The sequence below is a fragment of the Carcharhinus amblyrhynchos genome, chromosome 10, assembly GCF_965287045.1.
Source record: "Carcharhinus amblyrhynchos chromosome 10, sCarAmb.v2.hapA, whole genome shotgun sequence".
In the NCBI taxonomy this organism is placed as follows: domain Eukaryota; kingdom Metazoa; phylum Chordata; class Chondrichthyes; order Carcharhiniformes; family Carcharhinidae; genus Carcharhinus; species Carcharhinus amblyrhynchos.
In genome coordinates this window covers 43211217-43227640 of record NC_137333.1, presented here as the reverse complement: position 1 = coordinate 43227640, position 16424 = coordinate 43211217, and the positions used below count along the sequence as shown (strand labels likewise).

General features: G+C 42.6%; 1 protein-coding gene across 1 annotated transcript in view; it reads left to right on the top strand.

Annotated features, from left to right (window-relative positions):
* The first annotated feature begins 8051 nt into the window (after positions 1–8051).
* Positions 8052–16424, top strand: part of cfap300 (cilia and flagella associated protein 300) — a 44290-nt gene continuing 35917 nt past the window's right edge. Inside the window, exons 1-3 of the mRNA XM_080197876.1 lie at positions 8052–8167; positions 8516–8597; positions 14415–14490. Coding sequence (XP_080054002.1) covers positions 8061–8167; positions 8516–8597; positions 14415–14490 — 265 coding nt within the window. The 5' untranslated portion in view covers positions 8052–8060. The remainder of the gene's footprint in view (positions 8168–8515; positions 8598–14414; positions 14491–16424) is intronic.

The following is a 16424-nucleotide window of genomic DNA, read 5'->3' as shown; positions in this document are numbered from 1 at the left end:
ACAACAATCCCACCCCTGGCCCTATCCCCACAACACCACCATTTATCCTCTAATCCCTCTAACCTACACATCCTGGGATACTAAGGATTAATTTAGCATGGCCAATCAACCTAACCCGCACACCTTTGGACTGTGGAAGGAAACCAGAGCACTTGGAGGAAGCACATGCAGTCACAGGGAGAATGTGCAGACTCTACACAGACAGTGGCCCGAGGCTAGAATTGAACCCGAATCCCTGACAATGGGAGACAACAGTGCTAACCACTGTGCCACCATGCTGCCCCTTTCAATCCTTTGGATTGCCATTGATTTCAAATTTTGCTCAGTCTCCTTAATGCCATTCCCAGTCAAATACTGCCTTGATGTCAAAGATAGTCACTCTCACCTTACATCTGGAATTCAACTCTTTTGTCCATGCTTGCTGTCAGCACCATGGAAATTTTCAATCCTAATCAAAACTGAGTTTGTGAAGCAGAAAGTCAAAATTGGAATCATAACTAACAAGGGTATGTTTGTCAGGAGCAAACATTGTATCCCAGGATATCACTACAACAGCTTTTCCTATCCCAATCATCTTCAGTTGCCTCAGGCATAATACATGGACTGGGCTGGTAATTCTGCAGCCTCCAGTCACAACTCTGTCATAATCAACCCATGCTAATCTAAAGTAAGACCAAGGGATCATTGAGCTTTGGGCTGACAATTGGAAGATGATATTAGAGTATTACAAGTGCCTGGATTATGACCATTCTCAACAATAGGTCCTGCCTCCTCCCCCACTCTTCTACAGTAAGATAATCACTGAACCCCAACTGCCAACACCTTTGGTTGTCACCAGTAAACAGAAGCTTAACAGGGCCAAGTGTTAGCAACACTGTCACTGAAACAGCAGGACAGTCAGTGCTCAGTGACAAAAAACATCTATTGCATCAACCTTTAAAACCCTTCTTAAGACCCATCATTTCAGCCAAGCTTTTGGCCACTCTTCCTAATATCACTTTCTTTGATCTGGTATCCATTTCTGCTTCTGCCCTTGTGGAATTGTCTAAGGACACGTCTAGTTTAAAGAAGTTACATCATGTGAATTGTTATATTGTTGTTTTAGTGAATGATTCATATCTTTCCCATGCCGCCCCACCATCCACAAGTCTCAAGGCAGAAGTGGAATATCATTACTCACTGGAGGAGAAAAGTCCCATTAGAAGGTCAGCAAAAGCTAGAACAGACAGGTTTATTTGTCTGATGCCCTACCATTGAACATAACAGCCAGTATATCCAATACCACTATACTGTGGCCGCAGCATATACAGGGAACACTACAACTTTTCGAGATTGATTTGGTACTCTCAGCCTATCATTGCCACTGAGAAGGATAAAAGAAGCAAGATCATGGGTGCACCAGTAGCTCCAAGTTCCCCTTCATCTTATATTTTGTTCTAACTCGAACATATACCAATGTTCCTTCACTGTCACTGCATCAAAAACCTGTGATTGTCTCCCTGTCACACTGTGAGAGCACCACCAGGAGCAAGAGTGCAGTAGTTCAAGGCAATGGTCCAATATAATCTTTTCAGGCCAACTAGGCACAGGCAAGAAATGCAGCTTTTTGGATTGCACCCTGACCCTAAAAAAAACAACTACACATTTCTTGAAAACTGCAAAATAACAAGAACTCATTCATATTTTTCATTGAATATATTTACTCTTTATTCTTTAAATAACGGCAAATATTGTGGACGCTGAAACACAGAAATAAAAACAGAAAATACTGGGTAAACTCAGTGGGCAAGATTTGAGCTGCCAATCATGCCACGCTCCTGCTGTAGCAAAGTCGAAGAATTTGGCAGCCAACAAAATCTCCGTTCACTGCGGCAGAAACGGTGGCAAGATTCCGGCCCGTGTCTCTGGAGAGGGAAACAGAGTTAATGTTTTGAGTCTGTGTGAGACGTTAACTGTTTCTCTCTCCACAAATGCTGCCAGACCGACTGAGTGTATCCAGCAATTTCTGTTTTTAGTTACCCTTTATTTTTGCATTCTTGACCTATTTATCCATTTATTTTCATTGCAATTTCTGCATTTCATTTATTCTAATTATATTAGGAGGCCTAGAAAAACAAGCTGAAACATCAGCAGACAGTAAGCCAATGAACCTGCCTTTGGGCATGGCACATGTGACATGATGACAGAAAAAAAATCTTATAGCCAGGATCAAATGTAGCAAGGAGAGATATGACACCAATTGCGTTTCAGAGGTTGCTGAAACTGAGAAATGCTTGAAGAAATGCTTGGCGCAGAAGAACTGGAATAATGTGTAAGAAGATAGATTCTCCTCTAAGTGGTCACTCTCCTGATAAGAAAAAAGTTCCATTCAATAAGTAAACCGATGTGATATTTTTCCTTTACAGCATATTAAACCAGTTTTCCTGAAAAAGCAAAGATTCTGCAGCTATCATTGAGGAGCTGCCTGAGAACAAGTCAATATGTTGATCTCCAATATCTATTTATGCCTTCAAACCAGTTAAAGCTGTCTCTAAAGCTGGTTTTAGAGTGTACTAAACTGTGCGGGGCAGAGCAAGGCACAAGTGTATGTGCTGCAGACCATCCATCGCCAAACTTGTCTTGACGGTTAAAGCATATCTTTAAGATGATCCTGTCAATGACAACTTTTAGAATCCCCACAGGGCAGAAGGAGGCCATTCGGCTCATCAAGTCTGCACTGACTCTCTGATAGAGTATTTTACCCAGGCCCTTTCCCCCAATCTATCCCTGTACATCCATACATTTCCCATGACTAATCCTATATATCTTAAGACACTAAAGGGCAATTTAGCATGGTCAATCAACCTAACATGCACATCTTTGGACTGTGGGACGAAACCAGAGCACCCGGAGGAAACTCACACAGATGGTGAGAATGTGCAAACTCCACACAGATAGTTAACCAAGGCCAGAATTGAACCCAGGTCCCAGTGCTAACCACTGTACCACCGTGCCACATAAAGGATATATCTTATCACATAATTTATCTATGACTATTTGAGTCACTCTTGATTGACTATTATCCACGGGAGCAGAGGGTTGACTTTTCCACTTCCAGGATTACCATGTGCCATCAACTTTGAATGCAATCATCACCTTCATAGAGAACAGTACAGGCAGATGATTGGTTGCAGATTCTTATGCATTCGGTAGCAGAGCTCCTGTCTTTGAAGTATACTATTCTTACACATATCTCCGGGGGTGGAGCCTTGAGAGCCATTCTCCTTAAATGTGACTGTGTCCTGAGTTGGTCACAGGTCTGCTGGTGGATTTGTGGTGTCCATTTCCCACCTAAAAATGGAGTTAAGGCAATTCCCTTTGTTGGATATGTAACTCTCTGGTAAGACACTCTGATTGTCTACTCATTTTAAAGTTTTATCATGTGGTACATATTTACTCTTTTTAACCTTTCTCTCAAAATGTTTTATTACACATTGCTTGTTACTAGATTTCCCAGTCCACCCAACTTGTCCTTATTCCCTGTTACTCTCCAGAGAGACCAATAACTTTCAAAGAAAGATTGCTCCCTCATTTTTTTTGAGAGTTTTCAAATCAACTACCAGCAGTAAGATGCATACCCAGAAGTAATTTCTCTTCCTGGAGTCACTGTGGCAAATCTTTCAGAGACTTCAGATTGGCACAATTGGCATCTCTTCAACTAGAAACAATCCACCCTTTCACATCCTCCCTCAGAACTCAATGAGGACCCATTGCTTTTCCCCCACTGCTAACCACTCTGGCTTTTGTATCTGTGAGACCTCTCTCTGTCTCTCATAAGAACATAAGAAATAGGAGCAGGAGTAGGCCATCTAGCCCTTCGAGCCTGCCCCACCATTCAACAAGATCATGGCTGATCTGAAGTGGATCAGTTTCACTTTTCCGCTTTCTCCCCCATAACCCTTAATTCCCTTGTCTATCAGAAACCTATCTGCCCGTGACTTAAATATATTCAGCGAGGCAGCCTCCACCATTTCAATGGGCAGAGAATTCCAGAGACTCACCACCCTTTGAGTGAAGAAGTTCCTCCTCAACTTCGATCTAAACTGCACCCCTCCTCTTATTTTGAGGCTGTGCCCTCTAGTTCTGCTATCCTTTCTAAGCTGGAAGAATCTCTCTACCTCTACCCTATCTATCCCCTTCATTATCTTATATTTCTCTATAAGATCCCCCTTCAGCCTTCTAAACTCCAATGAGTACAGACCCAGTCTATTCAATCTCTCCTCATAGTCCAACCCCCTCATTTCCGGTATCAGCTTAGTGAACCTCCTCTGTACTCCCTCCAAGGCCAATATATCCTTCCGCAAATGCAGTGACCAAAACTACACTCAGTACTCCAGCTGCGGCCTCACCAGTGCGCTGTACAGTTGCAGCAAGACCTCCCTACTTTTATATTCTATCCCCCTCGCTATAAAGGCCAACATTCCATTCGCCTTCTTGATCACCTGCTGCACCTGCAGACTGGGTTTTTGCGATTCTTGCACAAGGACCCCCAGGTCCCTCTGCACCGAAGCATGCTGCAGCTCTCTCTGTCCAATACGCTCAGAGACGCAATGGGAATTTCCGGCCATGCTCACCCCAAGGCCAAAAATTTCCATTGAGGTCGATGGACCTTTGCATGGTCTGTTGAATTTTTCTGTTCCACCCGCCATGATTCCCGCGGGCGGATGGGAAAATTCTGCCCTCAAGATTCTGACCACCGACCACATCAGCTTGGGATGCATGACAACAGTGATGGCACTGTTGAAGTGGCAGTGGTGGGAGGATGAATGTTATCATCCTGAAAAAGGACAAAGGGGTTGTGGATCCATGAAGCCACTCCATGAGGCAGAATCTCAGGGATCCCAGTAATCTGTTGGAGGATAGATAGCTCTGCACAAATCCCTGTGTCTAGATGATGCTAGAATGCTCGTGTTCCTTGATAGTGACAGCAAGCATTCTGGCAGGCCTGCCAGGCACCAAGCATGTCACTTCTCATACCTATTCGCCTTTTCCTGTATGCCAGCCCATTGAATTGTTCATTGGAGTCTTCTGCATCAGAGCTCATGTGTAAACTTGCCTTCTGTGCATCTTCTACTTGTGCTCACCTTTTTCCTTAGTCTCACTGCGTGCACAGTGGCTCACCATGTGAAGACCTTAGCTCTATAATGTGCTCTAAAGGATCTGCAATGTCTGTATTTAAGATGGTTGCTGCATCACAAGTCTCTCCTTTCCCTTCCATTTCACAATCCTGTACCACAGCTTGAGGCAACCCATCAGTACCTGAAAGGAGATTGGCACACAGTAGGCTTATGACGAAGGAAGGGAGAAGGAAGAAAGGTATATTTTTACACCATCTGCTGTTTGTAAATCAGAAGAGATTGTAGAATAAGAGGAAGTGGGATGTGACATAAAGAATTAATGTGGGACTGAGTACAGTACTACCACATAGGAAAAGCCAGGGTCAGTCTGGAGATGGACACAGTTGGGTAAGACCTAGAATGGGGCCAGCTCTTTACTGTACCTTCTACTGTAAATATGTTCATTGTTGTTAATAAAGACTTGCTTTTAGCATACTCCAGACTACAAAACCTATTTCATGGTCTGTAAAGCAGGATCCTTCAGATAGATCATAGAGTCATTTTGAATGGTTTCAGCTATGCTGCTTGCTAATGGCCTCCATCATAGTTGCTTCAATGACTGTTTGTCATGACTGTTTGTAAAATATGTAATGCAATGACTGTTTGTAATATATATAAATGATTCGGAGGAAAATGTAATTAGATTGATTAGTAAGTTTGCGGAAAGCGATGAGGACCATCAGAGGATAAAGCAGGACATAGATCAGTTGGAGACTTGGGCAGAGAGATGGCAGATGGAGTTTAATCGGACAAATGTGAGATAATGCATTTTAGAAGGTCTAGTACAGATAGGAAATATACAGTAAATGGCAGAACCCTTAAAAGTATTGATAGGCAAAGGGATCTAGGTGTACAGGTACACAGATCACTGAAAGTGGCAATGCAGGTGGAGAAGGTAATCAAGAAGGCATACGACATGATTGCCTTCATTGGCCAGGGTATTGAGTTTAAAAATTAGCAATTCATGTTGCAGCTTTAATTAGGCCACACTTGGAATATAGTGTTCAATTCTGGTTGCCACACTACCAGAAGGATGTGGAGGCTTCGGAGAGTGTAAGAGAAGATTTACCAGGATGTTGCCAAGTATGGAGGGCATTAGCAATGAGGAGAGGTTGGAGAAGCTTAGTTTGTTCTCACTGGAGCGACGGAGGTTGTGGGGAAACCTGATAGAAGTCTACAAGATTATGAGAGGCATGGACAGAGTGGATCGTCAGAAGTTTTTTCCCAGGATGGAAGAGTCAATTACTAGGGGCATAAGTTTAAGGTGCGAGGGGCAAGGTGTAAAACAGATGTACGAGGCAGATTTTTTACACAGAGAGTAGTGGATGCCTGAAACTCATTGCTGGAGGAGGTAATGGATGCGGATATGGTAGTGACTTTTAAGGGGCATCTTGACAAGTACATGAATAGAAAGGGAATAGATGGATATAGTCCCCGGAAGGGTAGAGGGTTTTAGTTAAGGTGGGCAGCATGATCGGTGCAGGCTTGAAGGGCTGAAGGGCCTGTTCCTGTGCTGTAATTTTCATTGTTCTTTGTTCTTTGACTGAGCACTACCTCCTTCATGGGGGTGAGGACATAGACCTGTGCCTGTCCTCAGCTATTGCCTTCAGTTATGTGCCACCTAATTGTCTCGCAAGACAGAGGGAAGTGTGTCATTTAGTGTGGTGCAATCTGTTTAGGTGTTGTGACTGACAATGTTAAATAGTTGGCAGCACTTACAGGGTGTGGGACTTGTACAAGTTCAAAGTGAGGTGTGAGGGTGAGGTGAAGTTATGAATGCAAGGCATGAGTCATGATTGTTGGATAACATTGTTAGGGTGTTGCATTGAGTTGTGTGTGGGGTTGGTGCTGAAGCTGATAGAATCTGCCATTTGGAAATATGTTCATTTACTTAACAACTTGTGTGAAATCATTGATCTTCATTTAGTACCGCGTTTTGATCTTCAAAGCTACACTCCTACCATTGATCTGCATGTCTATCAGCTCCCATTGCTTTCTCAGAGTTTATCCAGAGAATTACTGGTCCTCTTTGGTTGGAGGATCTTTTCCTCCTGTCCTCCAGCACCAAAATTTGCATTGTTTTATTGAAAAACTTTGGAACCTGCAAGTGTATCATTCTAGAGTCTTTCCCAGGTCCAAGTCACTTCTAAATTTAATTCCAGCCCAGCTCAGCTTGCTTTAAGTAATGCAGACTTTAACTCATGTTGGCCCCTCCAGATTTTGCACCTCCGCTCAGATGTCCAACCGTCCAGCAATGCGCTTGGCACTGGCTGCACACAGAAACCATTTTAAATGAACAAGAGCACACGTTTGGCTTCCGCATTGAAGTTGACACAGGCAATGACACATTGTGATTCCCATTCCATTTTTTTGACCTATCCAATCCCTTTCCACTTCCACTTCCTAACCCCCAGGTTGCCAGTTGAGAATAAACATAATCCTGAGTTTTCATCACATGACTTTTCCCCCAACATTCAGCCATCTGTCATCCATCCTTGTGACACACTACCTTCCTACACAAATTGGAAAGCAAAAAGACTCATTAACTAAAAGGATGATTTGTGACTGTGAGTCAAACAGTCCCCTTCCACTTTCAATATTTTTATATCTGGTAAAGGGTAACATTCAAAGAAATGTTTTTTTTTAATGTCCCTATGATTTTTCAGTGTCCTGGACATTGATGTTGAAATCCTGGAAACTTCAGGCCAATTCTGAAGAAGTGGGAACTATACTCTTTCCCCCAACAAAGCGCACTGTGTGTTTGTGTGAACCTTCCCCCGCACGCTCTCCTGGTTTAAATAGCTACCTGCAGCCAGGAACTAATTGTAATTGGTGTCAGCAATCCAGGGAAGGATTTGAGGGCGGCAGGGCGTTTCCTAGCAACTGGTAAACACTGGCGAAGCAATGGCCGCTGAAAGGGGTGTGAAGCCAGCCTTTACTTTCAGGAATCTGAGCAACAAGAAGATCAACTTCCTGGGAGATGGCCACATCAGAGATCTGTTTGTGAAATGGTAAAGTCCGCGTTGTGAAGGATGGGAAAGAAATGATGAGAGACTCAGACTGGGATAACCCAGGGAGGAGGGTACTGGCTGAGCCTTTCACTAAATGGTTTCATTCATTTCACTAACCGCTGGATCATTAACTGTATCGTTACTTCCAGGAGACCAGACAAGCAGCCTTCGCATTAAGGGCTTTTAACTACTTTAGCTTTAACCTGACTACTTTAAAAATAACATTACCAGTGTTAGCGTTCATCGCCAGAAACAAAGAAAACAAAGCCTTTTAAAACTAATATTGAAATAGTATTATGGCATTGCTCTAATGAAGATTTTCCTCTTTCTGCATTTCCTTCTTGTTAGGTCAATGCAGGGACGGATCACAGTTCAAGTTTTTAGTTTTGATCAATACTTCCAGGCTTATGAAAAGGATAACTTTGTACTGGTAAGTGCTATTATATCATTACCTTATTTGTTTTTTATATATCTATGATTGGCCAGTGATATATTCAGAGCTATGATAATGTATTAATTTTGTTTCAAACATCCGGCCACTGGATCTTGTTCAGCGATTAGATAATTTTGAAGAGCCTTCTTCAAAGATCAGAGGACAGCAGGGCTGTCAGAGCTGAGCACAGGGATACAGAGAGGGCAGGAGCAGGAGAGCTTGAACCAAATTCATGATTGCATTCAAAGCAGGAACTCTAGATTTTAATTTGAAGTAAAAAAATAACACAGTATAAATGACAACTTGCTGAAATTATAAAGTCATTTTGCAGACCATAGACTCCAGGATAGAAAAGAATTATCACAACTAATTGAACTAGAATACATGAATTTCTGTAAGTTTATAAGTATTATGTGCAGTGATTTGCTAACTTGGTACAATTCTGCATAACGCTGCAATAGGCTGTGAAAATTCAGAGATATTCTTGTATCTATTATATGTCTCGAGATAGTCCATTTTTACCCCCAGAACACAACAAAAATACCCTTAAAAACACAACTTAAGTTAGTTGTTCATAAAGTAATCTTCTCCTAATGTTCTTATGAACATCAGTTTATTACGAATATCTTGCAGCAGTACATCGCAAACATTTTTGGTTGAAGGGCCCTTTTCAGACAGATTAAGAATCACAGACTTCTCACCACACAAACACACATACCAGCTAAATTATAATACAAAATAAAAAATGTTACATGTAATGTTTTAAAGGAAATGGGTATTATCTAGGATATCAGTGAGGTGGATGTTATATTCTAGAAAACTAGTTGATGAAGGATAGAACTAGTGCCAATCTTTAGACTGTTTTATAAACAGTTATTTACCCAGTTGTACTTTGCAAGAATGTACCTCCTCCCCCAACTATCAGAATTTCAGTTAATTAATCAGACACATGTGGATCCCTAGTTCTTGCTTAGCAACAGCATTCAATTAAACACAATTCATATACTGTTAACAATGGGTATGCCTGCTTCTCACTGCAGAATCATAGAATCCCCACAGCACTGGAAGGCCATTTGGCCTATCAAGTCTGCACTGACTCTGACAGCATCTTACCCAGGTCCATCCCCATGCCCTATCCCCTAACCCCACACATTTACTCCGTTAATTCCCCTAACCTACACATCTTTGGACACGAAGGGACAATTTAGCATGGCCAATCCACCTAACCTGCGCATCTTTGGACTGTGGGAGGAAACAAGAGCATCCAGAGAAAACGAATGCAGACAACACGGGAAGAACATGCAAATGCCTCACAGACAGGGACTCAAGCTGGGAATCAAATCCAGGTCCCTGATATTGTGAGGAAGCAGTGCTAACCACTGTGCCAGCCATCCATCCTTGACAGCAGTACAGAATGAGTGAACATGAATCCGGATAGCTGAGGAAGCCCAGTTGAACAGAGCATGGAGAAAGATTTGATGGAGCAGAGAAAGAAGCACTGGGAAAGGGCAGTTTGGAGAGAATGAGTTGTGGAAAAACAAGAGGCCCAGAGGGAGTGTGGCACAGAAAGAGAAGAGACCTGGAGGGAGCAAGGGGCTGGAGAAAGCAAAACAAAGGGAAGGTATTAAAGGAGCAGAGGAAGAGCAGGGCTATGTCAGAGGTGACTGCAGAGATACAGAGAGGGAGGGTGGAATCAAGAGACTTTGAACAAAGTTCATGTTGTGTCCAAAGCAGAAAATCTTTTCTGCGAATTTGAAAAAGATGGAGCTCAATAGAGCATGGTGTAAATGACTATTGGCTAAAATGATAAAGTCACTCTGCAGACAAAAGGCTCCAGGCAAGAAAAGGATTACCACAAATAATTGAACTAGAATAGAGGAACATCTGTAAATATCATGTGCAGTTGAAGTCCAGGTCTGAGGCATTCAAGTTGGGTGACCCTGACCTATTATAAGAAATCCAGATATGATCTATGGCGAACCATCGAAGATGTCAAGAGACAATACCAAACCAAGCTAGAGTACCAAGCTAGCCACACAGATACTCACTAATTATGGCAAGGTCTGGAAGACATAACAGGCTACAGGGTGAATGCTTGTATCACCGGCAACAATGCACCCCCCTCCAATGAGCTGAAGACATTCTATGTCCATTTTGAGCATGAGGTCAGCAAGAGGATGTCTCCTGCCCCAAAAGAAGTTGAGTTGGAGGGGAATTTGGCCACACAGTCATAAGTGTGTAAGGAGTATAGTAGGGTGCCAAACTCAAATCTGAGGTCACCATCGCAGATGTCAGATCAGCCTTCTTGAAAGTTAACCCATAGAAAGTGACTGGCCCGGATGGGGTACATAGACGAGCACTCAGGTACTGCATGGATCGGCTGGCATGGGTAATCGCAGACATCTTTAACCACTCCTTACTCTGATCTGAGGTCCCTACCTGTTTGAAGAAGACGACCATCATCCTGGTACCAAAGACCTAATGACTGTTGCCTGGTTGCTCTGACATCTATCATTATGAAGTGCTTTGAAAGGTTAGTCATGGCACAAACCAGCTCCAGCCTCCCAGACTCCCTGGATCCAGTACAGTTTGCCTATTGCCGCAGCAGGTCCACAGCTGACACTATCTCCCTGGTCCTACACTGAACCATGGAACACTTGGATGACAAAGACATCTGTGTAAGACTCCTGTGTATTGACCACAGCTCAGCCTCCAATACCATTATTCCTACAAATTTCATCTCCAAACTCTGTGGCCTGAGGCTCAGCTCCTCCGTCTGCGACTGGATCCTGAACTTCCTAACTCACAGACCACAAGCAGTAAGGATAGGCAACAACACGTCCCCCACGATTATCCTCAACACCGGTGCCCCATAAGGCCTGTGTCCTCAGACCCCTACTGTACTCCTTATTCAACTATGACTGTGTGGCCAAATTCCCCTCCAATGCAATTTTCAAGTTTGCTGATGACACCACCATAGTGGGTCAGATCACAAACAATGATGAGATGGGGTACAGGAAAGAGATAGGGAATCTGGTGAAATGGTACAAAGAAAATAACCTCTCCCTCTATGTCAGTAAAAGAAAGGAGATAATCATCAATTTCAGGAAGTATAATGGAGGACATGCCCCTATCTAACTCCATGGGGATGAAGTAGAAATGATTGAGAGCTTCAAGGTTCTAGGTGTCCAGATCACCAACAACCTGCCCTGGTCTCTCCAAGCCGACACTGTAGTTAAGAATGTCCACCAATGCACCTAGTTTCTCAGGAGGCTAAGGAAATTCAGCGTGGCCGCTGTGACTCACCAATTTTTACAAATGCACCTTAGAAAGCATTCTTTCTGGATGTATCATAGCTTGGTATGGCTCCTGCTCTGAACAAGACTGCAAGGAACTACAAAGGGTTGTGAATGTAGCACAGTCCATCATTCAAACCAGCCTCTCATGCATTGACTCTGTCTATACTTCCCGTTGCCTCAGAAAAGCAGCCAGCAGAATCTAGGAGCCCATGCACCCCAGACATACTCTCTTCCATTGGGAGAAGGATACAAAAGTCTGAAATCATACACCAACCAACTCAAGAACAGCAACTTCCCTGCTGCCATTAGACTTTTGAATGGAACTACCTTACATTAAGTTGACCTTCTTTTACACTCTAGCATTATATAACACTATATTCTGCACCCTCTTTTTTCCTTCTCCCCATGTACTCTATGAACAGAATGCTTTGTCTGCATAATGATCAAGAAACAATATTTTTCACATCCCAATACATGTGACAATATGGGTGGCACTGTGGCACAGTGGTTAGCACTACAGCCTCACAGCACCAAGGACGCGGGTTCAATTCTGGCCTCGGGTGACTGTCTGTGTGAAATTTGCACATTCTCCTCTTATCTACATGGGTTTCCTCCCACAGTCCAAAGATGTGCAGGTTAGTTTGATTGGCCATGATAAATTGACCCTAGTGTCAGGCGGATTAGCAGCATAAATATGTGGGGTTATTGGAATATGGCCTGGGTGGGGTTGTGGTCGGTGCAGACTCGATGGGCTGAATGGCCTCCTTCTGCTCTTTAGGGATTCTAGGAATAAAATATCAAATCAAAATGCTTGCTTTAAGCCAGGAGTTCACAGACACCATCGAGGAGTCCACGACTTGGGTGACTAAGGGGTAACCAATACTGGCAATCACCCACGTCATTGTGATCGAGGGGAAATGAGTGAGCAATGGTCAGTGTCATCCTCTAAGCCCATAATGCTGCTTTATCCCTGCTCCTGTTGCGCTGTCTCCTTGCTCCTGTTTTCTCCACACTCTATTTTCCCCATGCTCTTGTGAGTTGAGCTTGTCTTGTTTCTTTCTTTATGCTTTCATGTTGCTTTCAGGTGGTTTTATGCAGCCATTCACACCTCATTTGGGCAAACCCTTTGTTTCGTTGCTACGCCCTTTATAACTCTCTTTGGCTATTGTTTTATAAAATCTTTTTTTTGTTTAATCTCTTCTGCCCTCCAACCTATCTCCTTTGTTCTTCCCTCACCCCTTCCACCAGCTTAAAAACTCTCATATTTAAATCTTTCTCTCCGCAGATGTTTTAAAGTTTACTTATTATTGTGTCAAGTCGGCTTACATTAATATTGCAATCAAGTTACTATGAAAATCCCCTGGTTGTCAAACTCCGGTGCCTGTTCGGGTACACTGAGGGAGAATTTAGCATGGCCAATGCATCTAATGAGCACCTCTTTCAGACTATGGGAGGAAATCAGAGCACCTGGAGGAGACCCACGCAGACACGGGAAGAATGTGCAGACTCCGCACAGACAGTGACCCAAGCAGGGAATTGAATCCAGGATCCTGGCACTATGAGGCAGCAGTGCTAACCACTGTGCCACTGTGATGTTGCCAGACCTACTGAGTTTTTCCAGCATTTGTTTTGTTTTTATTGCCTTAATCTTGCTAGCGCAAATGAGCAGAAACTTCGTACCATTGTTCTTTATAATGTGACAAATGCACTTAAGCAAGATTTAACTGAATGATTGAGTGATAGTGTCTCCTAATGTAAACTGAGTAAACTTTTAGAGAATAACTAGGCGGCTATTTCAGTTTGTGAAAAAGCAATAGAATAAGACAACAGAATATTCTACAGAGTGCAACAGATTGTTAAGAAAGAAAGACTTGCCTTTTTAACGTGCTTTTCTTGATCTTGGGGCATCCTAAAATGTTTCACAACCAGTTCACTAGGTTTGAAATCTTGTTACTCTTGTAATTAATATAGCAAATGTGGTAGCCACAGCAAATTCCCACCAATAGCAACACATTCATGAACAAATAATCTATTTTAACCAGTTGTTTGAGAGCGAACTGTTGGAAAACTCTCCTGTTGTTCTTCAAAATATTGACCAAGGATTTTTGATGTCTCACTCAGGATGGAGCCTTGATTTAATATCTCATGTACAAGATGGCAACTTAGACAGTGAAGCACACACTCAATACTGCATCGTGATGCCAGTCTATATTTTGTACTTTAATATCAGCAGACAGTTCAAGTCTTTGAACCTACAGTCTACTTACTCTGAAGTGGGAATGTTTCCAATGAGCTCAGCAAATATTAATCACTGCATTAGCATTGATTCCAGCAAAAATTGCATTTATATAGCACCTTTAGTATAACACTGGGATCTCAAAACACTTCACAGCCAATGGGTTATTTATTAATCACTGTTTTGTAAATATATTTAAGAATATATACAAGAAATATTTAACACATAATTATTGTATTTGTTTATTGAATTTGTTCATCTTATGTTTTACTCCTATAGGCATTTTTTCAGGATCCAGATGTCATGGCTAATCTGAAGGTACTCACACCTTTATCACCTGAATGGAGAACTCTCGGTACGAATAGCATCGTTGTTAAAGCTGTTGTAGGGAATAACACCAATAGGCTTATTTAAATTTGATTTGATTCAAATGGCAGTCTGAATTGAACACAAATTATTGCAAACATTCACAAATTAATGTAACATTTTTCTATTTTAACATACTGTGAAAGATAGATAAAGTAGGTTACTCCAGTTATATAACGCATCAATTCTGAAGTCTCAAAGTGAAGTCTAAAACTTGCCTCACTGAGACATCCAACTGGTTCAGAAATCATTCCACTTTTTACTTGTACTACTATATCTGACACACTGTTCCATATGGTCACCATTCTGTTTAAAACAATCCTGATAACACTTGTGAATATATATTTTGCTGGTTTATATCTGTCATCACTTAATCTCCTCTTAGCTTAAACTATTTTGTTTAATTTATCCTTTCTGTATTACGAATAGTCTTGTATACCTTCATAAGATCAGCACTTAAGCATCTCTTTTCAATACTTCCAGACCCATTTTTCTCCATCCTTTCCTCATATTAGGCCTCTGAGATTGTCCAGAAGTTGACAGTGTAGTCATGACCTGTTCATGGCTTCCTCTGATATGTATTCTGCTGATTTGGCTCGATACCTGAATATTCTGTTGATTTTGTTGATTGTGGCTCTGCTTGGGTTGGACATTTTGAGCACTTCATCTATTTATCAATTTTAGTGCCATTCACAGAATATGCATACTCTGAAGAAGTGTCACACAGACTTGAAATGTTAACCCTGTTTCTCGTTCAACAGGTGCTGCCAGACCAGCTCAGTTTTTCCAGCATTCTTGGTTTCTGTTACCATAGAATAACTTGTATTGCCTATTTTTCCTCTCAGTGTAAACAGCTTTATATTTGTTCATGCAGAATGTACTCTGTGTAGAGGACTTCAGGGCAGATCACCAAAAATGGCTAGGTAACACCATGATTGACTTGGCCATGAGGCCATTCAGCCCATCAAGTCTGTACCAACTCTCCCAAAGAGTATCTTGCCCAGGCTCACCCCGCACTCTGTCCCTGTAACCCCACTAATTCCCTTGATTCCCTACACATCATGGGGCACTAAGAGACGATTTATCATGGCCAATCCATTTAATCTGCACATCTTTGGAGTGTGGGAGGAAACCAGAACACGCAGAGGAAACCCAAGCAAACATGGGGAGAACGTGCAAACTCCACACAGACAGTCATCCAAGGCTAGAATCAATCCTGGGTACCTGACACTGTGAGATGGCAGTGCTGCTGCGCTGCCCTAGGGATGCCCTGGGGCATCTCATCCTGATGCAGATATATCTGTCCGTGACAGTACTGGTAGGAGTGACCACTGCACAGATGTTTTGGAGGCAACGTTCCATAATCATGTTGAGGATGCCATTCATTGTGTTGTGTGACACTGCACCATGCTAAATGGGATAGTTTCAGAACAGATCTAGCAATTCAAAGCTGGACATATGTGGTGGAGGAACAGCTGGAGCAGCTGGATTTATTCAACCACAATCTGTAACCTTACGGCCTGACATATTACTGACTCCAACACTACCATCAAGCTTGAGGATCAACCTAGTTCAGTGAAGAGTGCAGGAAAGAATACGAGGAACAGCACCAGATATAGCTAAAATTGTGGTGCCAATCTAGTGAGGCAACTACACAGGACTAAATAAAAGCTGAACAGCAGAGGTTGCATGTGACAGACAGAGCTAAGTAATTCCACAACCATTGGATCAGATTAAAACTCTGCAGGTCTCCAACCCCAGCTGTGAGTGGTGGTAGATGTTCTAACAACTGGAAGATACTTCTCAGCATCTCCATCCTCAGTGATAGGGAGAGTCCAGTTCGTCAGTGCAAAAGACAACTCTAAAGCAGCTTCAGCCAGAAGTGCCAAGTGGATGACCCATCTCGACCTGGAATCACCAATG